The following is a 27,670-nucleotide window of genomic DNA, read 5'->3' on the forward strand; positions in this document are numbered from 1 at the left end:
AAATAATTTCTTTATTAATGTACTACTAGGTGTCAGCATATTACAAAAAACAAAGCACTTTTCACAGTTAAATAAAATAAGCCAAATAAAGACCAAACACAGCGGGTGTTACAGCGAGCCGTGACAGAACGTTACAGGTCGGGTCAGGACTTAACTTGCGCAAGTAAGGCAAACCGCTTTCATTGTCCCTCGCCTGTAAGGGACATTCATGTTGAACTGTCACAAAGCGGTAAGGTGTAGAGTTGTCCGGGGAAACTAAAAACAAAGTTATTCAGAACCGCAACACAAGTAAAAGCATCTAATTCACATCAGCTGAGGACATTTAACCATTCATGGACAAATCAGGGCTGTAAACGTTTCTCTTCCAGGAAACGGGCAGAGCTGACGCTTCAACACCCCGCTTGTTTAATTCCCTTATTTTTAGAGTGATGTTTCACTTTTCATAACAGATGATACATGTGCACTGTTTTAACAAAAACATTTGAGCAAAATTACCTTTGGTTTGAATAGTGGTGGCAAATCTGGAGAGGATAAAAAAAATAAAATAAAAAAAAAGACATTTCTAACTATAGGTCAAAAAAAGCCCCCCCAAAAAAGCTGAAACAATTCAGCCCTTTTTAAAAAAGAAAGAAAGCCCGACACAGACAAATTAATTACAGTGAATGATGGTTGATGTGTGGAAATAGTATAAAAAAAAAGAAGCGTAATTGTATTGCTGAGCTGGAACAGAATTCACATTAGCAGCTGCTCATGCAGCTTAACGCTCCAGACTGCAAGATGCACAAGTCAGGATGGAAATGCTGCTTTTCAATCAGATCCCCCAAAAAATTCAAACCCTTTTTTACTTGATTTTAAGTGTCTAGTGATTTCTCTGTACTGTGCATTGGTTCGGCCTTTACCCTTCTCTCCCTCCCAAAAAAAAAATGAATAAGTTAAATGTTTAAATTTGTTAAATATCTCAACAAAAACTAAATCTTAAAAAATGTCCTTCTCCTTTTTCCTTCTCAAAAAGTAAAATTAAAATGCCTACCCATATCCCTCAATATGGCGACTACCTTAAGCTCCCAGAAGATTCCTGTCTACCCTCAGCAGCAGCAGCAGCTGTCGTTACCGGAGACCACAGTCGTGTTAACAGAGACAACGCGTCCCAGCCGGCACACCTGTAAGCAGGCGCCATGATCGGATGTTTACATGGACATGTGTTCAGGAAGTACGTAGGAGATGTCGTCCCACGGGTGGCGGTACAGGCCCTGTTTCAGCCTCTTCTGGTCCAGGTAATGCCCTAGGGAAGCAAAACGCTGTTAAAAAGTCCTGCCATCATGATTAGGAGGGTTTAAATCTGGGCAACGTTTGCATGGGACTCACCAATAAAGCCCATGCTGCGACCGAGAACAAATATCCCATTCAGAGCGCCGATTTCCACAAACTCGTCCGCTTCATCCCTGGAACCAGTTTAACGTTCAGGTTAGAAACAACGGAGCATGCTCAACATATGAAATTTTCAATAATTATAAAGAGATTTCCCTTTATCTACAATAAAAAAATCTTAGATAATTATTTTGCTAAAATTACATCTTACTGTATGTTTTTCCAGAAATATAACCTTTAAGTAATATATAATTAAAAAGAACAATTACAACATTAAAGTATAACATTATAATTTCAGGAACAAGAAAAAAAAAAAAAAGAAAAACGTATTCTGACCGACAAACATCAGCACTTTCGGTTCAGAAATGTGTTCAGATCATTAGTTACATGTTCATCCAGGTCTTCAGGCAAATAAACAAAATTATATAGTTCAAAATTTAAATCTACAATGAAAATGACTAGGGGTGGGCGATAAATCGATTTATTAAAATTTGCAACACCTAAAGATTTAATTAAATAAATCTTGATTTATTATCCCTCGATAATAAATATTGAGGGATAAATAAATCAAGATTTTGTTTTTTGCACCATTATCAATCCCGAAAGGGGAAATAGTTTTGGTAATAGCATACAATGTTGAATATATGTTTTGGAAAATATATTGTCAGAATACTCCAAAGAGGAAACCTTTTACTCTAAGATGAGGCACTTTAATTTATTAATTTACTTATTTTGATGTGAGGTTACACAAGTGAGGCTTGTTCTTAGATGTGTGATACAACTAGCATCAAACATTTTGTGTTTTATTGTCATTATTTATTACAGCGGGGCCTACCATCTTGTTTTATATACATGTTTTAAAGCTCATAACAAGTTGCACTCTGAATTCAGGTGAACTCCAAGATGAGAAGTAAGTTTTTAAAAATAATTCCAGCAGTTTTCTTTTATGAAACAAAAAAAGAGAGCAGAAAATCGATTAAATTGGATTCAGTACAAAAAAAGAAGATCTGAGATTTTATTTTTAAGCCATATTGCCAGGATGCGCCTTCATCCTCTTGTGTTTACTGGTTGATCACCGATCCGATCATCTCCTCTTACCGCGTGAAGCCTCCACACGTTCTAAGCAGGTCCACGAAGGAAACGCCAATAAATCCATCTACGTTGAGGATTAAGTTGGGTTTCTAAAACATAAAGATAAAAAAACAGGACATGTGGGTTTACTGGATTTAATTTTGTTAGTCTGCATATCCTTTCCTCTTTCAATAAAACCTTTCAGGAAAACCATTTTTTTAACAAGCTTAGCTTCAGTCAGTTTGCTGCGGTACCTTGGAGGTAGTGATCTTCTCCACTTCTAGTGCGTAGTCGAGCAGCTGGGTCGACGGGAAGTGTTGCTTAACAAAGTCCTTCAGTATCTGCACTCGCATGTCTGGATTGTTGATCTAAACACAAAAAAAAAAACAAGCTGCATTCAGTCTTCTACAGTTAATCAGAAGTGCGTAAAACAGAAAGAATCGTTAAAAATGTTAGCCGCTTACTGATTTGACCCTGTGCCCAATGCCCATGATCAGCTTGCCGTCCTTCTTCATCTTGTTAACGAACTCCATGGGCAGCATGCCGCTGTCGAACGCCTTGCTGAACTGCTTCGCTGCAGCATCCAGAGCACCTCCAAAGCGGTCCCCCTGAACCAGGTAAATAAATAAAATCTTGTTTTAGCAGGAAAACAGGCCGCTTTCATCCACTCAGAAACTTAAAAACAAAAATAGTGACACTCATAAACAAGAGGGTATCAGTGAAATACTGCCTGATTAGACGTTTTTAACACATTTATTAAAATTATTTCAGTCTTCTTTCAGGGTTCCTACAGCACAAGGCAAGTTAAATTCAAGACTTTTTAAGACTTTTTAATGCCACTTGAAATAAAAAGTTAAGACCAACTTCACAATAAACAAGATAAACCTGTTCGCGACAACTTCACCCAAATGTTTATTTTAACATAAACCATTACTTTCTGGCCCAGTAGACATGTTTAAGATTTTGAAAAACATTCCATATAGGAAGAAAGCTAAAAAATAAATTAAAAAAATACACAAATTACAGATTTTTAACAACCACTGAACTGAATTCACAAACTTTGTTTTGTTCCCTACTAAAATAAACTATAAATCAGTTTTAAAAACCACAACATAACCAGTGCCAACTCTTTCCCAGCTATGGTCCGGCCGCAACAGTTTTTATTGGTTCCGCTATCGGGACGGAACCAATGATGGTTACATTGAGCCGTTCGGTAAATTAAAAATATATCTAATTGTGTCAATTATTTTACTGTTTGGTAAGGATTACAAAAATAAAATCCTAATTATGACCTGGTAACAATTTTAAGACCTAAGAAAGACTTCTTTAAGACATTTTAATGCCAATTAAGGCCTCGGTTTTATGTTACAGAATTCAATGCCTTTTAAGACTTTTTAAGGATCCACGGGAATCCTGTCTTTGTTGGAGACGATGGCACAGTGTCAGTTTGTGATTGTTTGTGCGTGAGCGGTACTGACGATGGTGAGCAGGCCAGACGTGAGGCTGGAGATGAGGTCTTTGCCGGCACGAGCACAGACGATGGTGTTGTGAGCGCCGGAGACGGCAGGCCCGTGGTCGGCGGTCACCATCAGGCACATCTCGATGAACTGGCAGGCGTAGCGCGGCAGCCTGAACAGAAAAGGCAGCCAAGCTGAATCCACCGAAGAAAGGGCTCAGATACATTCTCTATCCTCAAATTTCTATTCTTCCCAGGGTCAAATTAGTTCTCAGCCTATTTTAAGCCCTTTCAGGCTGGGCAAAAATAGGAAATACTGTTTATTTAATACAGGGTTCCCACACCTTGGTGAACATCACATTCAAGGACCTTTCAAGGACTTTCCAGGACCAATTTCCTCAAATTCAAGGACCACACGTGGCGGCATTTACTTACTGTGTCCGCTGAATAGGTTATCATATTTTAATACAATGCAAATTCAATAAAAGACTAAACGGCATAGAAGTTGTTGGGTCAGAAGCAATGCAAGAAAGTGGACTTAATTTATAGCCTACATTGATATTGATCATATTCATAGCCTACATTTATATCCACAGTACATGGCTAAGCCATACTACATTACATATAAGATGTACATTAGCCTACGTTTCATGGAATTTATGGAAAACCGTGCAGCATTGAGATGTTCAGAATTATATCAATTTGTTTCACTTACTTTCATCTTTGATTAAGCTAGTTTTTGACTTTGACTCTGAAAAGTCGCTAAACATAGCGACAAAGTCGCTGAGTTGGCAACACTGCGTAAATGTAACCTATTAAACGCATGTAGGCCTAAACCGTAGCCTACCAACTAACGAAGAAGAGCGAACGTACTTTTGCAAATTAAAAGTCTGTGGAATCAACATAATTTTAAAAGATCGTGTGGTAGTAAAATAATGACACACGAGTCGTCATCCGTGTGAACTTTCAACCCCACAAAAAAATTCAAGGACTTTTAAGGACAAGGTGTTTTTTTGGCTGTTTTCAAGAACTTTCAAGGGCCTTGAATTTATTTTTTCAGATTCACAAACTTTCAAGGATTTCAAGGACCCGTGGGAACCCTGTTAATATAAATATTAAACAATCAGAGGCTCGTCTAGAATGCTTTTCCATCTTAAATCTCCTCTTTTCCCCCCATACTTACAATGCTAATAAAAAACTATTCCAGGGATCAAATTCATGTACTTTTCCACACCAACTTAAGTTTTCTTTCACATCAAACAAATTGCATCATACCAACCTGCGCTGGAACCAGAGCAGGCCCAGTACGCCTCCTATGCCCATCTCCTCTTTAAACACCTCAGTGATCCCCATGCCGGCGTAGATGAGCTCCTGGCCTCGCTCGTCACAAATGCTCGTCATGAAGGAGGCTGGTTTACGGATCAGGCCCAACTCCTGACGACGGTCCACAAAATAAAAGAAGCAGTTTAGCCCAAGATTTTGCTCTGTAAAGCCACAAGTTATAATTAATTATTCTTATATAGATGTGTCTTAGGGGAGTAAACAGAGACCCACACACACAATGTATGGTTCAAATGAATGAGAAAAGATGAGATTTTGACCAAATAACTAATTATCCTCCTCTTTTGTGTTTTATCAAAGGTTTATAAAGGTTTTAAAAAAAAAAAATCTCATTCCGTCTTTCTAAGTATCTCTGTTCAGTACAGAATTATCCAGGTCATATTCCTTACAAAATTATTCAGATTACTACTTTTCTTTTATACAACTACCCAAAATGTTACCAAATGATTTAAAAATACCTTAGTGTTGCCCTATGAAAGGTTAAGACAACAGGGAAACTCAATAATTAAGTTTCAAACGAACAAAGGACGCTGAGATTGAAGCACACACCTTCTTAATCAGGGCTCACAACTGACTCGTAATTCCAGGTCACAGCCACTAGATGGCGCTTAGCTAACCAGACTTCACTTTAACCAGAGGTGTTACATTTTAACACAATTATGGGCTAAACAGGTCTCACTGCACCCTGACTGAGTTTAGAAGTTAGTAAAGCAGGGTATGTTTCTTACCCGAGCCCAGGAATAATCCATGGGTACAGTTGGAGGAGGAACTTCCTGCGCAGGAATGATTGTGCCACTGGCCACCAGTTTGTCATAAACGGTCCTGTTTTGTTGCATACAAATGAGTTAAAGCTCAAAACAAAAAAACAGGTTCACGGCCAAAATGTGCCCGTTCTGCTTGGTTTCCTACTTGATGACGTCTCCCAGCTCGTCGAAGCTCTTTGGTACGAAAACTCCAGCCTCCCTCAGAGCCTGGTTCTTGGCCACCGCCGTCTCCGAGGCCTGGTTGGCACAAGCTCCCGCATGGCCGAACTGGACCTGCAGGGGGCAGCGCGACATGGTGACACCGAGGAACCCAGCAGTAAACTCCAAAACCGCTTCCTTTGTCGATGGAGTAAAAACTCACCTCGGAAGCAAACATGGTGGCACACGTCCCGATACACCAGCACACGACGGGTTTCGTGATCCTGCCCTCTTTGACGCCCTGGCAGATTTTGTACTCATCTGTGCCTCCGATCTAGGCGCCAGAGAAAGACAATTAAAAATGAGAGACCATCGAAAATAATCCCCTTGGAGGCATTTCCTGAGTGGCTCTCACCTCTCCCAGCACCACGATCATCTTAATCCCTGGGGTGTCCTCGTAGCGGAGGACATGGTCCATGAAAGTGGTCCCTGGATATCTGGTAAGAGGCGCACGCAGGCGGTCAACTAAAAACCCTTCAAGTTTCAACAGGATCGTCACTCTTAAGCAAATTTGACAGAAGGGTGCTTGTACCTGTCTCCTCCGATGGCCACGCCTTCATAGACGCCATCTGTGGTGCGTGAGATGATGTTGTTGAGCTCGTTGGACATGCCTCCAGAGCGCGACACGTACGCCACGCTCCCAGGACGGTAGAGTTTGGACGCCAGGATGTTGTCTAGCATGCCGCCCGTGTTGCCGATCTTAAAGCAGCCCGGCTTGATCCCGCCGACCTGAGAGACGAGGTCAACAGACTTACAATGCGCCGCGCCGCCTCTATCAGGACTTCTGGCAAGTTGCAGGAAGTTAAGATTTGAGAAGGCCCTTTAAGACCATTTTCATTTAAATTTCAGAAGTAGGGAAATAAATGAATAATTACTTAATAACTAGCACTTAATTAGTAAAACAAGTGTGTAATTTTCTTCTATAACTTTGTTTTTACACATTACCGTTTTGTTACCTCTGGCATGCCAGTCGATTGCTTTGGCACTTAAATAATTTAACTTTTCTACAATAAATATAACAGTTATTGACAACAAACAGCTGTTTACTGCATTGAAAGAGTTATAGTTTTATAATTCCTCCACCAGACCTGAGCAAATACCATATTTTCCGGACTACAAGTCGCTCCGGAGTACAAGTCGCACCACCCATAAAATGCATAATAAAGAAGGAAAAAACATATATAAAGTCGCACTGGAGTATAAGTCGCATTTTTGGGGGAAATTTATTTGATAATATACAACATTAAGAACAGACATGTCATCTTGAAAGGCAATTTAAAAAAATAAATAGAACAGAGGCAACAACAGGCTGAATAATTGTACGGTTAGCTTACGCTACATGACACAACTGAGAACATGCCTGGTATGTTAACATAAGATATTAAAAGCTATTCAGATAACTATAGCATAAATAACATGCGAAGAAGTTAACCAAAGCGCCCGTGTCACTCCAAATAACTAAATAAAGTGAAATCTTCAGCCTCGGTGTCACTTTTAAATAACTCCGGAGGTAGAAGCTGCGACACTTCCGCTTCTACGTCGCTTACGTCTGATTCACCACAGGCCTAGAGCGCCCTCTTGAGGTTTGGTGTGAAAATAACAGGTGTAATGATATACCGGTAAAAATGTGTAATAATTTCACACATAAGTCGTTCCAGAGTATAATTCGCACCCCCGGCCAAACTATGAAAAAAAACTGCGACTTATAGTCTGGAAAATACGATAATTGATGGCAAAGTGTTTTTGTTCAACTAGTTGAAAAAAAAAAAAAAAGAGAGGCAAAGGACAATTTTAAGACTCATGATGGAAAACCTGGTACTATTTAATATTTTTTTAACACCTGAAACTGAAACAATTAGATGTTAGACTGCTTAGGATGCTGCAGAAACCGTGCTCTTTAGCTTTGTAACAGGCGTGGTTGGTGCTTTGAGGCGCCGTACCGTGGCAGGCCCAATGATGGTGACGCCTTTCTCGTCGGCGATCTTTATCAACCTCCTGGTCTGAGCCTCTGGGATGCCCTCGGCGATGATGGCGATTGTGTGAATCTGAAATCATCGGCAGACCAACGTTAAGGTTGACGCGGGTTTGTCGGAGCGTCGGGTTACTCGCAGCTCCTCGCGGTACCTGCGGGAACTGCATGGCCTCCAGCGTGCTGTCGTAAGCGGAACGCAGCGAAGCGAAGCTGATCATCACGTCGACCTCGGGGTGCTTTTTCATGGCGTCGCCCATGTTCTTGTAGACGGGCAGCAGGATCTCTTTGTGGCCCCAGTAGAACTTCTGCTTGTGATCGCCACTAAAAACACAAAAACGGAAACATTTAGCAGACGTCCATGTCATTAAACCTTTCCAGAAACCAGAGTAGTCGTCCCTCCATTTCCAATCCATTTAACAGGGTCAAACAGGAAGCAGGTAACTCAACCATCACAACACTGCAATGGTAGAGAGGGAGTAATTACAGATTTACCCTCAACTACTGAGGTGGATATTGGAGATAAACTCAACTAGGCACCTCTAATTGAAATCTAACGCTAAAAAGATTCAATCATCTGAGAATTTGAGTGTTTTTACTAGCGTTTTATAGAGAAACTGCTGTAATGCATTCTGAGGTTTACGATTTTTGCCTTGATTTCAATGTTTTCTACTTCTGCTAACTGAAATCGTACAACTGAAAGTTAATAATAAGCCTGCTTTAGACAATTTAAAGAGATCATGGTGGACCCATTGCTCCGATTGTGATAGAAGAAGCAACGTGGATTCAGGGAATAGTTTACTTCAGAGGCTGCAACAAAGTCAGCTCAAGTTCAAATATGTAACAAGGAGCAATAAGCGAAGTTTCATGATTTCAGATAGAAAGAACTAAAAAAATATATATAGTTTTGTGAAGAACTAAAAAGGTATCTCTTTAGATGGACTATGTTATGACGTCTCACACACCATCTGTGTTGGACAAAGCGCCTCCCCGGCCTTAACATGTCATCATTGGAGCAGTGAAGCGTAGGAGAAAATTGGTGGAGAGCGTGACTAGCAGATCGAGACGTTCTCTTGCTACCTGCATTATAAAGTTATGAGTTACTTCATCACTAGACTTGTTCCTCTAAACGGTGATGCCGTTTTGCTGTGCATTCATCCCTTTGCAAATATGTGCATAGGAGGCGATGGGTGAGCAGGGGAGGGGAAAGGTGTGGAGGTAGAGAGGGGCGTGGCTTCATACACACCTTGTTTTGGTCTACAGACAGTGCTCAAGCCTCACGTAGTGGTGAAAAAAAAAAAAAAAAAAAAAAAAAAAAAAAAAAAAAAAAAAAAAAAAAAAAAAAAAAAAAAAAAAAAATCGCTTATTGCTCCTTTAAATATGCGAAAATATCTCCTGACCTAAACGTTGAGAACAAACAGCTAGCCTCTTTGCCTTATTTTTCATGTATTTCTATTATTTCTTTTAAAGCGGCAGTTTCATTTGTATTTATCGTTTCTACATTATTTAAAAAAAACATATCTAGAAAAAGTTAGTTTCATTCTATTTACATAAAATGGCTGGTTTTGTTTATTTTTATTTCGCCCCTTAACAACAGGCTGTATTTCTTGTTTTTGTTATTAACAAGTTTCTTCTTATTTTACTTTGATTAATGTAGCAAGTTTTACTTTCTATGTTTATTTTCCATGGTACTGTAATAAATAAATAAATAAAAAAAAACTAGTTTCCTTCACTTTCTTCATTGTTCAGAATCAGAAATACTTTAATAATCCCAGAGGGAAATTGTTGTTTCAGTACAATCGCCATAACATAAACAAACAAATTGTTTGCCAGATTTCTATGGTCAACACCTTTAAAAAGATAATTTGACAAAGTCTGGGAAGTCCTTAAGGCTCGAGAAATAATGATGGTGGGAAACCTACGTGAACGGATACACGATGGCAGCCACAGAGGGTTGGTCTCGGGAACACACGTAGTCAAAATCCAGCATTCCCTGCACAGCTCGTGTCTGCATGCCCCAGACGATGGCCTTGGTGTGTTTGCTGAACAGCGTGGTTGCTTTGGCTAGTAGGGGGAAAAAAAATAAAGATTAAAATCTAAACTGTTATGTTATAGAAACAAAAAACCAGTCAGAAAAATAAAAATAAAAAAGGGAGGTCAAGGTAAGTTAGGAAAACTGCAGCGATGGGAATGTCAACAAGCAGAACATGAGGAAAACCATGGAGGAGGCTGAGTAGAAACACACAACACCGCAAACCACTTCAAAAAGCAATTTAATACACAACGCCACCTTAAACAGGAAACTGTGTGGTGACGTTTTGCCAGACATCCTTCTGGGTGCAATCATTTAATATATGTAACAAATATACAATAAACAGTCAAGATCCCAGCCTTGGTGGGATTCATTTGAGACCTCATAATCAGAAATGAGCATTAAGGTTTAAAAAATAAAAATAAAATTACATTTAAGTGACTTTTGGATATGAAAAAGCATTCATGCCGGTTTATTCTTTCCTGCAGAGCATCAGCTCTACCTCAGTTTATCCACTCAGCAACTTAGCGCCCTTGGAGGGCTGAAGCTGAGTTAGCACGGGAACAAGACGACTCTCAGAGCTTACGTTTCATTTGTTCCAGCAGAATCCTTTTCAGCACCTCCTCAAAGAGACGTCATTACAGTTTTAGAGCGATTGGACACATTTATAAAGCTTATGGCAGATTTTATATGACAGGATTAGACAGAAGAGCATTTTGATCAACATTATTTCCCTCCTTTTCACATGTTGGTGCTTTTAATTCAAATTGCTTGAGTATGTCCATTATATTTAAAAAAAAAAGAAAGCTACAATTTAATCAAACTGCATAACAAGATACTTTGAGCAACTGGAAATGAATTCAATAATAAAATCAATAATAAATGGATAGGATTTCTAAACTTAATAACTTCTGCAAACCTGATAATTGTTGAGTGACCTTCATGTGTTTTTCCTTTCAAAGTTGCAAAATATGGAGTGAATTTTGTTCCATTATTGTTGCAAGCAAAGAACATGTTTTGTAAATGGAAATTTGAAAAAGATTCAATCCAGAAATTAACATTTGCAAAACTTCTAAATAAAAAAAAAGGTTTTGAGAGTAACTTTGTTTTCTCAGATTTTATTTTTTTCAAAATAGTTTTTATTTTTCCAGGTATAACTTTTTTTAAAGATTTTATTTTCAAAACAAAAAAGTGTAACAGATATTTTAACATGCGTTGTATGAATATCATTCTTTTCAAATTGTGTTTTGCGTTTCACACTCTTGATACACTAACCAATAAAAATGCTGTTGCTGACATCCTGCAGACCAATAGAAATGCATCTTTGCTCCTCACTCCAGAGGGAAGCCCGCCCCAAGAAGTGAAGAGAATGTGATCTCTAAAACGAAATTTGAAAAGAATGCAATTCATAAAACTCAATCTGAAAAACAAATTTAGGTAAAAATTTGAATACAAAATCTGTAAAACTAATTTTGAAAAAAATAAATACGAAAAAGTTTTTAAAAATATTTTGATAAAATAAAATCTGAGAAAACAGCAGTTACTCCCAAAACCTTTTTTTGATTAAGACGTTTTTCAAAATTTCATCTTTTTATTTCCATTTACAAAACGTGTTCTTTGCTTACAACAATATTGGAACAAAGTTCACTCCATACATTCAGTGCATTGAATAATAAGGTTTAAAACATAAAGCCTAAGCCCATAAACGGGAATATTAGAAATCTTCATGACATGCTAGCGTACGGCTCACGCATGCTGCTTCAGAAGCAGAACTCTACACATGTGGTTCCAGTCAGTTTACATGCACTCATCATCAGGATGAAAGTTGTAAATGATTAGCCTTTAATTATGCATCAGAATAGACCCCCCACCCCCCACCCCCTCAGGGTGAAATGTGTACAAAAAAAATAATTATAATAATACTAATAATAAATTAATCCTGAAATTAGTACAGGTGTAGGTACTTATCTAATTTTCTTATTTAATTTAATTAATTAATTAATAAAAAAGAAAAAAAAAAGTAGGTACTTAGCTTGTATACATACTTTTGACTGTGTGGATTTGAGAAAGTGTACAATATATACAGATTTAAGCACCCAGTTGTTGTTTTTTTATACATAGAGCTGGTGTCAACGGCATCCTAAAATGTTCCAAAATTAGGACAATAATGTCCACGATTAGTACAAATTAACTGAGAACCATGTGTGTTCAGTTCCCAATCTCTACCTTATGTACATCTGATCTTTCAGATGCTCTTTTAATACGTAAAAAAGTGTCTACAGCTTTTTAACGGAGTCCTGACTGATAGCAGATGTGTTCAGATGAAGCTGGCCCCCGAACAAAGCACTGCACTAGTCTAAGTTTGCCAATGATGGCAGCTTATAGTTTAAATTGAAGCATAATGATCGAGTTTCTAACCTTTAGGGCATCATTTTAGAACCTATAAAGTAAAGAATAGTTTTACGTTTAGCTCCCTTGGACGTAATAAAGGTCAGTTTAAGAGTAAACAGAAAGGGAGAGGGCAAACGAAGGTTAACAAAGGGGGTAAGAGGGGTTGGAGGGCAGGACTCTCACATCCATCCATACCTCCACTGCAGCCCAAAGAAGCTTGAGCTTCTGCGACACCACAGGAACAGAAATTATGACACAACGACAAGAAAGAAAGAAAGAAAGAAAGAAAAACAAAAAGGATGAGTCTGACTTTACTGCATCTTCACGTCACTCATAAACGCTCCTATAAATACAGTGGAAACTGTCAGGTCTGCAAACACACACCCCTTAAAGAACAGCAGAGGAAAGAGCGTGCAAAGCTCAGCTGCTACAGGCCATGCCTCGTTGTGCCGCTGTGACGAGCTACATCTAAAAAAAAAAAATTAACAATAAAGAAACTAGCTCTGTTAGCCAGAGTCAAACCTTCAACAGCCAGAGAACATATTTCTAGGTCCTGAAAGCAGACGTTTATTTTAATACAAATCGGGTTATTTTGACATACAGGGGTACCACGATGTTACGTGAAGCCTAACAGGGCAGCTGATCGCAGTGAGAGCATGGCACACCTCCCGCTTACCTTTCCAACCGCCTGTGACCACATTCCTCAGAGGCCACAGTAAAGAATGAAGAGGCTCTTAGAGAAACAAGCGTGAAATAATGTAAATGAGGACAGTTTGAGCAGCAAAAAATGAAGACGAGAGAGTTTGGAACAGAAGAAAAGACACAAAGTTGCAAAGATGTGCAACGAAACAAAAGAAAAAAGAAAATGCAAATTAAACATAACCAACTAGACGTGATTCACATAGCGGGCTGCTTGGTAATATTTACCTGCTGGAACACCTGCTGAAGACTTTATGGGCGCGGCGACGTCATTCGTAGTCTTGGGTTCAGAGAACGAAGCCGTTCTTGTTGTAGCTGGAGTCTGTCAGAACAGGGAGAAATTACAAGAATTTAATGTAGTCACAACCAACCGGTAAAATAGGAGAGCCCAAAGAAAAGCTGGGCAAAGTTCACTCAGATTCACTGATTTCTTAACCTTAAACCGTATAAAAGATGCATGATGACTTAAAACTACAGCACACTTGTGATTTCATGACACCAGGTCATTAAATTGCAAAGGTTTACTGAGTACAGACCTCATGGGTGATATAATACAAAAGAATATTTACGTAATATTTAACAAGTCTGTTCTTGTTTGGACAGTAACGCTGCACAAACCGGTTTAAAAGGATAAAGCTTGACAACCAACAATCTTGAATGACTGGATCTAGAAAATCCTGCAAATACCTGAAACAAATACCAGCAAGTGACAACCATTTTCTTCAACCCTCGAATGAAATACATTTACCACAAAAAGATATTTAAATACCACAAATCAGGGTACATAAGAACCAGATCAGGCTCCTGATTGTGACATTTTTATAATAGCTGGCGTCGGAGTCTAAACTTGAATCTGTTGCTCTACTTTCTGATATTTTATATCTGCTGCACAGCCAGCTGGAAATTCTTAGGCCACTTGTTAAAAATTAACCGATTTTTGTACAAAACTGCCTGCAAAATTTTACAACCTCACAGTGAAAATGAGACTGCATTGGCTGCTGCAGCATCATGCTCAAACAGCTTTCAGTTAAAGCAACAAGGGCAGGTAATTCACTTTTACAATGCCCAAGTGTTCAGTTTATGAAGGAAGAACAAGTTTTTTTTCCCCTGCAAACCATTAACAGCAACCACGTTGAAGTCCGAGTCGAATTATCAGCGAGTCAAATCAACATGGAAAGCAAACATGGTAGCATTAGCATAGCCCTTCACTTAGCTGCTCTGAAATGAAACAGCAGCAGCAAGGCGTGAGTTCATTAAGGACAGCAGCTTTAGAAAAAAATAAAATAAAATCAAGTTATGCCTGATTTAGATGAGACTATCAGAAGATTGTAGTAGCCATCTTAACCTAGTTACCTCTATACTGAAAGGGAACTAATGGGAGACACTGTAATAAACATAAATTACAAAATGAAAAGTAATTACATCTGTTGTCTCATAAAAATTAATTGGAGTTTTGATTTTTCTTTTGTATTTTGGGTTTATTTCTCTAAACCATATACATTAATGGCTCCTGAATGAGGACAAACTATCCTATAGGTGCTGCACAAAAATTCAAAGGGTCTTTATTGTCACTGTGGTGAAATTTCTTTTTGGCCACTCAGGCTAGGAGGACATATAAGAGACAAAAACAAATAAACAAGCGGTGAACAAGAGTTAAAGCGCGTTTCCCCCCCATTATAGCGTTCAAAGAGATAAAAAAAAAGGAAGATTTAAAAAGGTTTGTATGAACTAGTTGTCCTTCATGAGTCACAGATGACAAATAATGAGGCACTAAGGTGCTTTTTGAAGGAATGAAAATTAAAGTTAACATACCACTGCATTGTTGCTGACATTGAGGAGAAAGTTGGCGGTGTGGGCAGCCGCTGGAGGCAGATTGGGGATTGGTCGATGACCCAGAGCCATGCCGACGATGGCCGTCATGTGGGTCTCGGTTCCAAACACATGAATAGGTATACCTGTGGTCTTCCCTATAGAAAACAAAAACAGCATGTTTTCAGATCATAGATCAGATAAAAGCTCACAAAATACAATTATTCAGCAGCTAGTTTCACTAACTAAGCTTAATGTACGCATCCTCAATGACTTTCACTCACCCACTTCCCCCATTACTCTCAGCCCTTCCTGATAGTTGGGCCCGCCACGCCGCACGAATATGGTGACCTCGTGCTCCTTCAGAGGACCTTGGTAATCTTTAATGGCCCTGACGATGCCCTGAGAGCAGAAAAACACAGCTCAGTATGTGATGTGAAGCCCGTGTAGTCTTAAAAATCAACAGTAATCCAGCAACGACATATAAAGACCTTAATTCAATCAGCTGCAAAGCTTAAAGGAACATTTAATTTGTTTTCACTGCAATACATTACTATATAGAGAGTAACTATAACTTCTTTTGTCTTTCAGGAACATAAACAGCAAAGTTCAAGTGCAAGAACCTTTCCACTACCTTCATGTCTAAACTTCATGTTGTTGACTTAAGTTTATTTGCAAGAACTGAATGCATAACTCCTTTATACTTAATTATATTTAAACAAAAGTTTTATGCAATGAATCAACACAAAGTAGCACACACTTGCGAAGGAAACATTTAAAAGAAATAAAAAGCTTGTAAAAATCAACCTAAAAGATTGAAGCTTGTAATGACGAACTGCATTAAAGCTCAAGAGGTATTGCTTACAAAGATATTGCAAATGAATGTTTTAAGAGATAATATTGCAATTAAAAAAAAAAACAGAACTGACAGAGACTGCTTTAAATGCTGGGATCCAAATGAGCAAGGACAATGTTACAAGGACATTGTGTGTGTGTGTGTGTGTGTGTGTGTGTGTGTGTGTGTGTGTGTGTGTGGGGGGGGGGGGAACAAATTAGTTTAAGCGATCTGGTTCATACAGTTTGCATGTTTTACCTTAAATGTAGCTGCTACGTTGGTGAAGTTTGCAATACTTCCTCCTATGATCAGCACTTTCCCTGCAGGGAAGAGACCAATATGTAATCCGACACTTCAAACGCAGAGCTCAGCAACATCCGTGTCGTGGATATTGGCTGTATGACATTTCAGCAAAACATATTTCATAATAGAAAGAAAAAAAAATGGATTCCACATCAAGACATCAATTTTATTTGTAAAGTCGCGACCTTTCCACTTTGACAATATTGGTTACCAAAGTGCTTAACAAAATCCATGTAAAGCAACAACAACAACAAAAAAAAAAAAAAGTGAAAAACAGGTTAAAAACAAGACAGAAGTGCCGCCACATCTTTAATTATTTAAAGCCGGATTTAGAGAATTAGTCAGGAGCTTTGATTTTAAAAAAGACAAGCTTGGTTATAGATTAAAGGTGTAGTGGAAGCTGATTCCAGAAGCTCAGTTAACACAGCATATCAAATTTATCCAAAAGACGTTGATTTCTCTAAAGCGGTTTAATTCCAGACACCCCCCCCCCCCCCCATCTTACTTAGGAAGATGCTTTGTGACATTGTTTTTGTCTGTCCTTACCTTGAGGATGTTTCTCACGAGTCATTAGAGAAAGGATGGTTTTTGCATAGTCGTAGGTCTGCTGCTCACTCGGTGCACCAGAGTACTCGCCGTAGTTGGCCAACTCGTCCACTCCACCCAAGTCACAGATCGTGTCGCTAAAATACAAAAAGAGGTTATTAGTAAAAGTAAAACGGCGTCCAATCCAATCCACTTTATTTATATAGCATGATTTAAACAAACAAAGTCTCCAAAGTGCTGCACAAAATCAGCGTCAGCGTCTTGATAAGGGCTGTATTATTTTGCCATAAATAAAAATTGTGATATATTTCAACAACAATAATAATAATTATTATTATACATAAAACTTATATAGTGCTTTTTTGGACACTCAAAGACACTATCCAAAAAAAACAAAAAAAACAACAGAAATTCACAACAACAAAAAAAAAATCATACTACAGAAAAGCAAGTTTAAATAAGTTGGTTTTGAGATGAGATTTAAAGTTCTGTAATTGCGATTTTATTTGGATTTTTTCTGCAATAACCACAAGCCACAAAAATGGCTTGTAGATAAAAGATGTTTGTAAACAAGTACTATTTAAAACAAGAAATGTAACCGTTTTTATTAAATCAGAATATTATTATTCAAGAGAATAGCTTTTAATTGATTTGGACGTCAATCCTTGCTGAACATAAAGTTCAACCAACAAACAAGTTTATGTATTAAACAGTTGGATCGCTATTTAATGCTGTGGTGAGATTTCTGAAAGTTTCTGATAAAGGAGTATGATTATATAAACTCTAAAACAAATAGGAAAATTAGATTATCTCACTGCTGTAACTCTCTTCCTTCCACGTGGAAGCAAACCCACTTTAAAGATATTACAGACATCTAAAGGACGTAGCCAAAAATTACAGACCTCTGTGATTTGGAAATTTCATAAAAAAAAAAAAAAAAATTGCGATTATATTGCAAATGCGATTAATTGTTCGACCCTAGTCTTGATTAAGGTCGACCTTTTCAGTTACCGATAAATAGGGGGGGAAAAACTTGAAGGGGCAACAGGAATTTTAAGCCGACGTCATACGAGACGGAGATGCTTTAACTTTTCAAGCCAGAAAGAGAAAAGAAGAAAATGCAAAGTATGTAGAAAAGTATGTGCTCGTACCAAAGACGGTTAAAGTAGCTTTACCAGAAACCCAAAACCCAAAGTATCTAAATTCACCAAGCTACCTATAGACCACTGAGGCGCCTCCTCCAGCCACCATGGTCCAGATCCGGCCTTGTGGGTTCAGCAAAGTCAGCTTCAGACTGGCGCCACTCTTTGCATCCAGATCGGCGATGTAGGCTTCCTAAAATTATAAAGCCATTAAGTATCCAGAGGTGTGGATGGAGTATTTTACTGACATCAATACCATTTTAATCTAAAATGTTAGTTTCTGTAAATTAAACAGATTCCTCACAAAATTAAACCAATCATCACCTACAATATAACTCGATAACAGTTTATGAACAACCAAAGTATAGCAAAGACGTGGACATTATCATTTTTGCAAGGCTAATAATGCAGATTAATGTTGCTTAACAGGAATGCAGACTTTATAAAAATATATATATATTTTTTAAAAGTATATTTTCTCAGATCTCACCTCTGGGTATGCCTCTCTCCCAAATGGCGGAGGAAACTCCACATCCCCCCACTTGGTCTTGCAGAGAAAATCTGCTGTGGCGTCAATCTTGGCTGCCATGTCGAGGACATACACTCCATCCTTTGTAAGGACTGGTTAGGAAAGGAACAGTACATTTAAAAAAAAAAAAAAAAAAAATCATTCCATACTAATATAAATCTACACAAACTCATAATAAAGCCATAGGAGGATGATCTTTACCAAGGGGATTTATCTCGAGGTAGGTGAAGTAGAGGTCCTCGTAAAGGTTGAAGAGCCCCACAATAAAACTGGCCAGGACACTTAAAAGGATAAAAAAAAAAAAAAAAAGCATGAAAGGTTAAAAATCAAGAGAAATGGATTCACCATATACTGTATCTCTTGTTTCTAAGATGTTTTAAAGAGATATTAGGTTGGGAACAAAGAACATAAGCTGACAGGACAGAAAAGCTGCACTGAAGGCTGGAGGTCTCTGTGATTACAGGACACAGAGATAATCTTGACATTTAAAAAGATACTTTTTTTATCCATTTTCCTTCCCTCTGCAAGTATATTCACACATGGAGTAGCTACTCTTTTTAAAACAAATGTTTCAGAAGCAAAATTATTAGGAAGGAAATGAGAACAACAGGAAGGAAGTGGGAGGAGTGTCAAATTTATGTTCAGCTGTAAACAGTATAAAAAAAAAAATCCTTGCAGAAAAAAAATTTGGTAACATAACTAGAGGGACTTTGAAAGGGTAAAGGGCTGCTTGAACTATAAAGAGACCTACAGGGCACTTCTTCTGTATGCAGCTCCAATTTTGTATGTATTCTGTACTTTAAAAAACAAACAAATAAACAGCTATGAAAAGAAAAGCGGTATTACTGGCCTTCCACATCAAGTGCAAACAGACATATTGACTCAGGTAATACAAATGCACATCCGTACTCCTTCTTGTCGTCAGGCACGTGGGTGAGGAGCTGCTCTTTGACTTGGGCGTCGCTCAGTTTGTCGTCCACCGCCACCATCAGCCTCTGGGCCTTGGCGTCCACGTCACCCACCTCCACGCCGCCCTCGTGGTGGAAAAGCACTTGATCGCCGTCGCGTGTGGCGTAGATGCACACGTAAAACTCCTCATCCTGCACGAGTTGGACACGTGAACAAACACGTCACACTTGTGTTTGGGACAGGACGACAACTCGGACTGCAGCGTATTCAGAATCTGAGAAAACCCCCAGATTAAATAACTACCCTGACCTAAAAATGTGTTTGTTGTCCTGCCGACTGCTTGTACAGGTTTTTGTTGCGCGTCTCCTTAAGCACTTTATCTGTTTAAATAAACATGACTCGGGCGATTAGAGTAACGGGGCTTCATTACCTGTGTGTGTGGAACAAATGGCTCAATCAGGAAGTTCTTCAACACGCCTTTTGCCCTTCCCACCTGTTCAAGACAAACATCAAACATTTTAATTCGCTGTAAAGGAAGACAAATGAGCAGATTCAGGAAGTGACATAGAGAGCTTGAGAAGCAGCCAGATTTTTGTAGGCGAGGTGAGAATCTCACATTAGGCCATAATTGGGTGACAGCCAGTTTAGGTAGCTGCGGACCGCCCACTGACCCAGCAGCTCTAAAGATAAGCCCGCCGCCTCTGGCATTGGGTGGCGTGCCACCGTGTACAACCGACTCATCTGCTAATGGGCCGTTATTTATACACGGCCATAAAAACTACGCGGCACATGCAGTTTACAACCTGGGTTATGTTATGTGACTGCAATCTAATCTTAGTTTGTGACTCAGCTGAAGTTTTATACAACAGAAGGATCCTATTACACTTACAGCTAAGCATAATCTGGTCAATATTCAGACACTTTAATCAAGAGTTTATGCAATTTATGAACACAACTAGGTTAAGTATTCAAAAGGGAAGGGTGTGTGTGTTGTAGACGTGTTCTCTTCGGCTTATGGATGTTTTTCTGCTTGACTAGCCAGTCAGAAACTAAAAATGTGATTTTTCCAGAGTAACTACTAACTACTCTTTAGTGTGGGAGTTGGTGATTGAAGAGGGCTTTTCACAAAAGCTAGCCATTTTCAGAACGGGGTGCTCAAGAATCAAGGGAGGGAAGGTTTGACTAAATATTTCAAGAGAAAACGCTGCAAGTCAATGACTTGATGCAATCTGCTGAGTTTCCTTAGATCAAAAACCTTTTAACCAATCTGTCCGGATGATCTGACTGAATGACGAAGTGCCCTGAGATGACGTGTTATATAAATAAAATTAGATTCAAGGCTGTTTTCCACAACATGGCATGACATCTGCAGTTTTTTTTCTGGCTGCAAGAAGAAGAGAAAGAGAAAAAGCAGCAACACTGCAAAACAGGACTAAAAGTGAGTTTATTTTTCCTTGATTCGAGCAGATAAATAAGACTATTAGCCAAAGGAAAAAGATTTTTGCATTTAAAATAGGAACAATTAATCTCCATCCGTTTATAGTGGGGTATATCTAATTATCTATTTTGGGGTAAAAATACTTATTCTACTGGCAAATAGTCTATTTAGCTGCTCAGATTTTCCTTCAAATAAAGGAAAAAAACTTTTAGTTCCCATTTTGCAATGAAATAACAGGTCAGAGTACACTTAAGTTTATATTTTATCCTCACCAAATATGCTGGATTTTAGAAATGTTAACTTTTTGGAAATCTAAAGAGTTAATGTAAGGGTCTTGATACCTAAGAGAATACAAACAGTTTACAGTAATGCTACCATGTTTATCAGTAAAATAAGACACTAAAGACAACCTAATATGTTACCTAATAATTATTATGCCTTGTTTTGTTTTTTCCCCAAAAATATTAAACACAGACTCCTTTTTCACACCGGGTAAGACGTCACCCAGTACAAATAGTTAATGGCCACTTATGACAGGAGGGTGAAAAATTATTTAGAATGATGATAATTACGATTCCAAAACATAAATGGAATCGGTTAATCAGTTTAACCCATTTAATTATCTTTAGTTGATCTGATCCATTAATCATCATGATAGATTTCCTACATGTTCAGTTATTGCATGTTCAGTTATTGCCTTAGAAAGATAACACTAATAGTCGACATCTATATACAGCAGACAGAGCTGACTCACTGTGGTTTCTTTCATAAGGTGACCTTTAAGCCATTCTTTGACTCCCTGCAGGTCCAGGTTGATGCCCACCAGTCCCAGCTTCCCACGCCGTTTAATCAGCTGATCGGGCTTCACCACCAGCCGCTGCAGGAGGAACATCAAAGAAAAGGGTGCTTAAAGTCTCTAGACTTGCATAAAAACTTTGCGGAACATCATAAAACGAAAACAAGTCTTAAAGCGTGTCATGCAAACAGAATCAAAGGTGTTTAGAAATTGTTTAATGTTCTGGAAATTAGGGACACGAGATTCAGCGAGCCTTGTGACTTCACTAGCTGGGTAAAAAAAATAAAAAATAAATACAAGACGACAAGCGGAAGGCTGTTGAACTTGTGACGAGGAGACGTACTTCAGTCAGCAGCCATGGGTGGTCCTGTGTGAGACGGCCCCAGTCAGTCTCTGGGGTTACGTTAGCGTAGCGGGAACGGTTCTGCACGGCAGCCGAGGTGCTGATGTATTTGTACAAGAACTCCTTCCCCGTTTGCTCCGATATGGCTTTGGCAGACATCGTGTCGCTGGATAGCAGAGGTCTACGGGGAGAAGAACATTAAATTCATGGGGTTAGAGCTCCGCAACGTCACAGATTTTTCACTGCAAAACAAAAACAGCCACACTACTTCAGCTCTACCCAAAACTGATGAGCCAGAGTTTCTACGGAGAAAACCCTCATGAAAATAAAAAAAAGGGGAATCTGTACGTGCATTAAAAGAGCTGCAGCCTAAAGAGAAACGTGCACAGAACAAATTGACAGCACGACAATTTGCCGCACTTCCTAAAGCATTTCTTGTTTCACCATCACTGCAACACTGTAGCGCAGACGATGATTTATCTGCAAACAACAACAACGTGAAGCGGAACAAAACTGAGCAGCTCCTTCACATCCAAAGCCAGGGAAGCAGAGTGTTTTCAGATAATAGCTAATAAAAAAAAAAAAAAAAAAACACCTTTAAATGCACTGCTGAAAATAAACTGCTACACCTGCGAAAACAGTGAGGAGTCCAGTTGCAAAGCTAAACACAGATGGGTCATCTAACCCTCAAAAGGAATGCTACAATAACGCTTCAACAACTCACACAACTCAAATTGCTGACATCAAGTTACAAAGCTAACGCGTTACTAGAAACCCAACAAGTTTAAGACTTTCAAAACTCAAGTTGCAAAATACTTTTCTAACACATAAGGAGGTAAAACATCCCAGATTAAAAAAAAAAAAAAAAGAGTTGAATCTTTCCCTGTTTGCTTTCTGGAAACGATGAGGCTGGCATTAAGATCCTGACTAGTTGAGACCCTCCACTTAAAATATCAAGGTGTAATGATACATCACAAAAGGATAAAAAGCTAAAACATACATTAAAACACCTGCTGAATTTAGTAGCATCTTTAACAAGCTGGCTTTAGCTGATTTACTGGTCTGGCAAGGTGCTTAGCTGCTGGCTTTACTTGCAGCTTTCTGCCTGTAATTCTCTAAACAGGAGTGATATGTGGCGCTCCTTTAGTTTCCACACAACACCTGTTCGTCACTTTACCCTGATTGGAAATACTACAAAACAGCTGAATTTGTCTTGTTTTTTTAAAAGTGTAGTAGCTTTATTTCAGTCAGCTGACCAGCAGTGAGCAGCAACATGTAAGGAAGGAGCCACACAGCTTTACTTTATGGAGAAAGCTGCGGTTACTCCAGCATATTCAATAAAATCCAATAAAAAAAAAAAAAGGACTTTAAACTGTAGGAATGAGACCGAAAGTAGCCAGTTTCAAAACAATAAAAAACAAAAATAAAAAAAACGTATGTATAGCTTGATAATAGCAACATATTCTAATGAAAAACATATTGAACAACTAACGCCAGCACTAATTTATTACATTTGAGCTAGCGAGACTTGATACCGTTACTTTTTCTGGAAGCATAAATTATCGAAATGTGGAGAATTTAGCTTTATACACAGCTACGCAAAATTAACAATTAGGAAACTAATCAAAACTCCAAATTAATAACAGTTTGAATATTTGCTCTCACCACCCAATCCAATCCAGCTTCGTTAAGAAAGCACTTTAAATACCACACAGGACCGAAGTACAAGAAGAAGAAATAAAAGACAGAAATCATAAAAGCATAAAGCAGACATGCCTTAAAACCCCTCCTACTCAGGCGCTGAAATTTTTTAAAAAAAAATCTCCATGAGTGCCATAAATCAACTGAAAGAATAATTTTTCTGTGAGAGAGAACCACTGAAAAATGCACCGAATAAACTAAGACGGTTGCATGCGATTACTTCAGGCCTGAGGCAGATTTCAAGAGAGCTCTCATTCTAAATCAGAGCGAGCCCTTTAAAATGTAAGCACACGCACACAAAATATCATTCAAGAGCTAAAATGATTGAAGGAACTGATTTTACAAGAACCTTTTAGGAATCATCTTTTCACTTGTAACATGTAATCCAAACTTTTTTACCCAATTCTGACAATTCAGTCAAATTTTAAATGAAGTTTTAGCTTCAAGAAGACAAGTTTGTCCCTGTAGTTTAGAAAAATGTCTCAGCTTGTCCTAAACACAAAAAAGTTTAAAAGGTTAGCAAGTTATTTACAACCTACATTTCCCACGTGTGATAAATAAAAAACCTTTTTAAGTCAGTAGACAACATTCTTTATTTTGTATTTCTAGTGGAACAGGACAATCTCTGCATAATTAGATCATCTTTGTGTGTTAATTTTTCACATTAGTATTCATATTTATTTTAAAAAGGGACAACGCATTAGGGCTGGGCGATATGGCTTAAAAATAAAATCTACAATTTTATTTTAACCAAATCCAATTAATCAATCCCCCCCCCCGCCCTTCCTTTTCATTTCACACAATAAAAAAATTAAAGAAATGATTTTAAAAACTTGCTTTTATATGAAGCATTTTATCTGGGAGTTGACCTGAATTCAAAGGGCAACTATAAATACAAGCTGTGAAGCATGTCAGTAAAACAAGATGGCGGCCCTGCCGTTGTAAACAATGAAAATATAACTAAACGTTTGCTGCTAGAGGTTTTACACAATGAGCTTAGAACAGGCTTCACTTCACTGTAACTTCAAACTAACTTAAAAAAAGGTAAATAAGTAAATTAAAGCTCTTCGTATTATGGTAAAAAAAAAAAAAAAAGTTTCTTCTTTACAATATTTTGACAATTAATTTTACTAAACATATATTCACCATTCCACGCTATTCTCTTCACAGCAGCTCATTGAGACCATTGGCAAAATAAAATCCTGAAATCTTAAAAAAAAAAAAATTCAAAATTTGAATTAATCGATTAAAATTATTTGTTACCCGGCCCTACATCATATACAAGTGAACACAATGTAAAAATGAGGGCTTATAGCCAGAGCATATTCCCCTGGCAGACAAAGCCAGCCACACTAAACACAAAAAACAATAACGAAGACATACTTAGATCTAAAAAAAGAAGAATTAAAAGCACCATTATTTACATCTCCATTATGTTTAAAAAAAATGCAGAAATGTATCACAATCTACAAAATATCTACACGGTGATGTCGCTGCATATCACACGCTTTAATTAAACCATTGGACATTGAGCTGATAAAATGTCTTATTTCATTTTTACATTGAACACCACACCTTGTTCACCTACCACAGCCTCCTGAGTCCTGAACAGCCTTTGCTTTCACAATCTGAGGATCTGACTAGAATTGCTCAACCACACTTTTTCCTTCCACTCAACTTTCCATTAGCAAGTTCTGATGCAGCGTCCCGAAACACAAAGCCTCTTAAACAGCGACCTTTTGTAGCATATGGCAGTGTGGTTCATAAGACACAATTTCTTTATTTAAAAGAAAATTAAATGTGTCACCGATTCATACCTTTTATATCTCTTAAAAAAAAAAAAACTCTACAATGTTATCTGCTTTTTGTCGCCAACAAAACCAGGAATGCATCAACTTGGACTTGCCCTGGGGCGTTTGAGAAACAACCGATTTTGTGTAACTTTGTAAAAATCCACTCACAAAAAACGTAAGGGAAATGTTGTTTAACCACTCAAAAAAAAAACCTACCAGCATGAGGCTGCTCAGGTATTTTGATTTTATCATGGCTCATAACCGGTCATTCTCACTAGTATAGTCTCCCAAATGAAGATCAGTTCCATAGTCAATGTTAAAAAAGGGGCAAAGCTACAAAGTTTGCAGAAACCATACAACTGTATTCATTTATATAGAAGACTTGAGTGTTTTTGTGTCTACTTAATCTTAATACGAAAAATGTATTGAATGCCAATTTCTGACTAAATGGGTATAAAATGGTTTGTTTAGGGGGTACGGAGGTAAGGAATGGATGAAACTGTGAGGTGTCGGTATGAAATAGAGATGCAAATAAATTATGCAATTATCTCACTTTGTGTGAAACTAATCTTTATAAAAAGAAGTTTCACCTTTTTGAAATCATATTTTAAATTACAGAGATGTCCCTATAATCTCCTGCTAGCAGCCTGAAAGGAGAAGATCACCATTACTTAAAAAAGAAAAAAAAGAATACTTGGCACTGATTTTCTTGCCGTTCCAGTTTCAGCAATATCCAGCCCTACCCGTTTGGTCACCTGTGCTTCTACAAACACACACCGGCCACGACGCAAATGGCTTTTCAGCCCTTTTGTTCAAGTTTACCGCTCAAACTGTAACAATAGGACATAACTTGGCAAAGTCTGGAGAGGCTTAAATTAGTATTTATCCCATACGTTAGTAGAATGATGTCAGACGGGAGGCCTAGAGGACGACCAAAGAGGAGATCTGTGGGTAGAGTGAAAAGTGCTTTATAATTAAACTTGTCTTGAATATTTGACTTTATTTCAGCTCCTTAAAATGACTGCAGTGAATTAAGGCGAAGCAATTGTTTCTAAAAAGTCTCTGATCATCATCACACTCTCAAAACTTCCCAGAGACAGATGGGATGACCCGCTTTTCAAAGTTAGCATACATCCTCACGTCCAAGTCTACTTTCTGAAGCTACCAAGCCGTGAAACTGGCTGTGCATGCCCCTCACATGCAGGAAGCATCGCAGGAACCTCAGAGGAAGAGAAGGGGGTCTCTGGCTCAGCTGCTGGAGGAACCCACCAACCACACGGAGGCTTCAGGGCTCCTTCCCCAGCTGTGGACGCGCAGTGGAGGCTTATGAATGGAGCTGCTGTGCAGGCTACCACACCCACTCCACTGACTCAGTAGGCAGACTTCAGCCTTTTTTCCTTTTTCTCCCCCCACTTTCAGCACACAATGGAGGAAGCCAACATCAAGTTACCAAAAAAACTAAAAAAAAAGAAAAAAAAAAAAAAAGAAAAAGATATGACAGCTGCTGTTTGAGGAAGACCGTTCAGGTCAGGTTGGTTTGCTTTTGTCGCAACTGTAAGCAAAATTGCGTCATATTTGCGGCTTTAAACCTCAAAATATTGACAAAACACTAAATAGCAGACCCATACGTTGTATTTATGTTAATGTCAGAGAGTTTAGTTCTCTCTTTCAAACTTCTCAGCATCCTAATTCAAACAACCCCAAGTGCTGACAGGCTAGCTAGCATAAAACTACTAACGTAACTAATGTGAATAAATAAATAATAAAAAAAAAACATGGCGCCCGTAAAGTAAGTGAGCAACAACGATTACCTTGTGAATAAACGTTACACCTCCCTGAAGTGAAGGATTCGTGTCCCGGCCACAACTGAGGCAGCTTTTCCCGTCGGCTCGCCTTATACCCGGAGCCAGTTTCTGCTAGCAGCCTCACTCTCCTCCTGTCGCACCATAATCTGCCCACCGATTACGCGTCCCTGCCCGCCTCCCATTGGCTCGAACGGGGTCACGTGGTGACGTCAGTTCCACGCACACCATCATTAATCGCAAACATTAACTTTGCGTTTTGAACCGAATGCTGGTGGGTAAAAACTTAAAATTAGACCCAAACAAAGCGGATGACCTACTTTTTTTTATTTATTTATAGGAGCTGTGTTTTATTTATTCTGCGGTCCGTAAACTGTGACCAAACTTATTAAATGTACTAAATTCCCTTTGTGTTTGGAGAACCTTGTAGAGCAC

The 27,670-nt window shown here is 38.5% G+C and overlaps 1 protein-coding gene across 4 annotated transcripts; it reads right to left on the reverse strand.

Moving 5' to 3' along the window:
• aclyb (ATP citrate lyase b) lies at positions 1–27,405 on the reverse strand. 4 transcript variants are annotated; one of them, XM_036141837.1, is made up of 30 exons: positions 27,245–27,405; positions 21,940–22,120; positions 21,555–21,677; positions 19,793–19,855; positions 19,363–19,553; positions 18,655–18,734; positions 18,415–18,545; positions 17,999–18,117; positions 16,783–16,919; positions 16,192–16,253; positions 15,383–15,500; positions 15,102–15,256; positions 13,518–13,611; positions 13,267–13,323; positions 12,786–12,815; positions 10,090–10,231; positions 8,323–8,491; positions 8,139–8,243; positions 6,731–6,927; positions 6,554–6,635; positions 6,362–6,472; positions 6,146–6,273; positions 5,965–6,058; positions 5,175–5,329; positions 3,918–4,068; positions 2,904–3,047; positions 2,694–2,807; positions 2,467–2,549; positions 1,366–1,442; positions 1–1,282 (listed from the first exon to the last, which is right to left on the reverse strand). In XM_036141837.1, exons 2-30 carry the CDS (start codon positions 22,096–22,098, stop codon positions 1,188–1,190), a joined length of 3,366 nt encoding a protein of 1,121 aa, XP_035997730.1. In that variant the 5' UTR covers positions 22,099–22,120; positions 27,245–27,405; the 3' UTR covers positions 1–1,187. The 4 variants fall into 4 exon arrangements, with proteins under 4 accessions (XP_035997730.1, XP_035997732.1, XP_035997731.1 ...); XM_036141839.1 differs by lacking the exon at positions 13,267–13,323; XM_036141838.1 differs by lacking the exon at positions 12,786–12,815.
• Between the last annotated feature and the right edge of the window lie 265 nt (positions 27,406–27,670).

This window comes from Fundulus heteroclitus, chromosome 10 (genome assembly GCF_011125445.2).
Source record: "Fundulus heteroclitus isolate FHET01 chromosome 10, MU-UCD_Fhet_4.1, whole genome shotgun sequence".
Classification (NCBI taxonomy): domain Eukaryota; kingdom Metazoa; phylum Chordata; class Actinopteri; order Cyprinodontiformes; family Fundulidae; genus Fundulus; species Fundulus heteroclitus.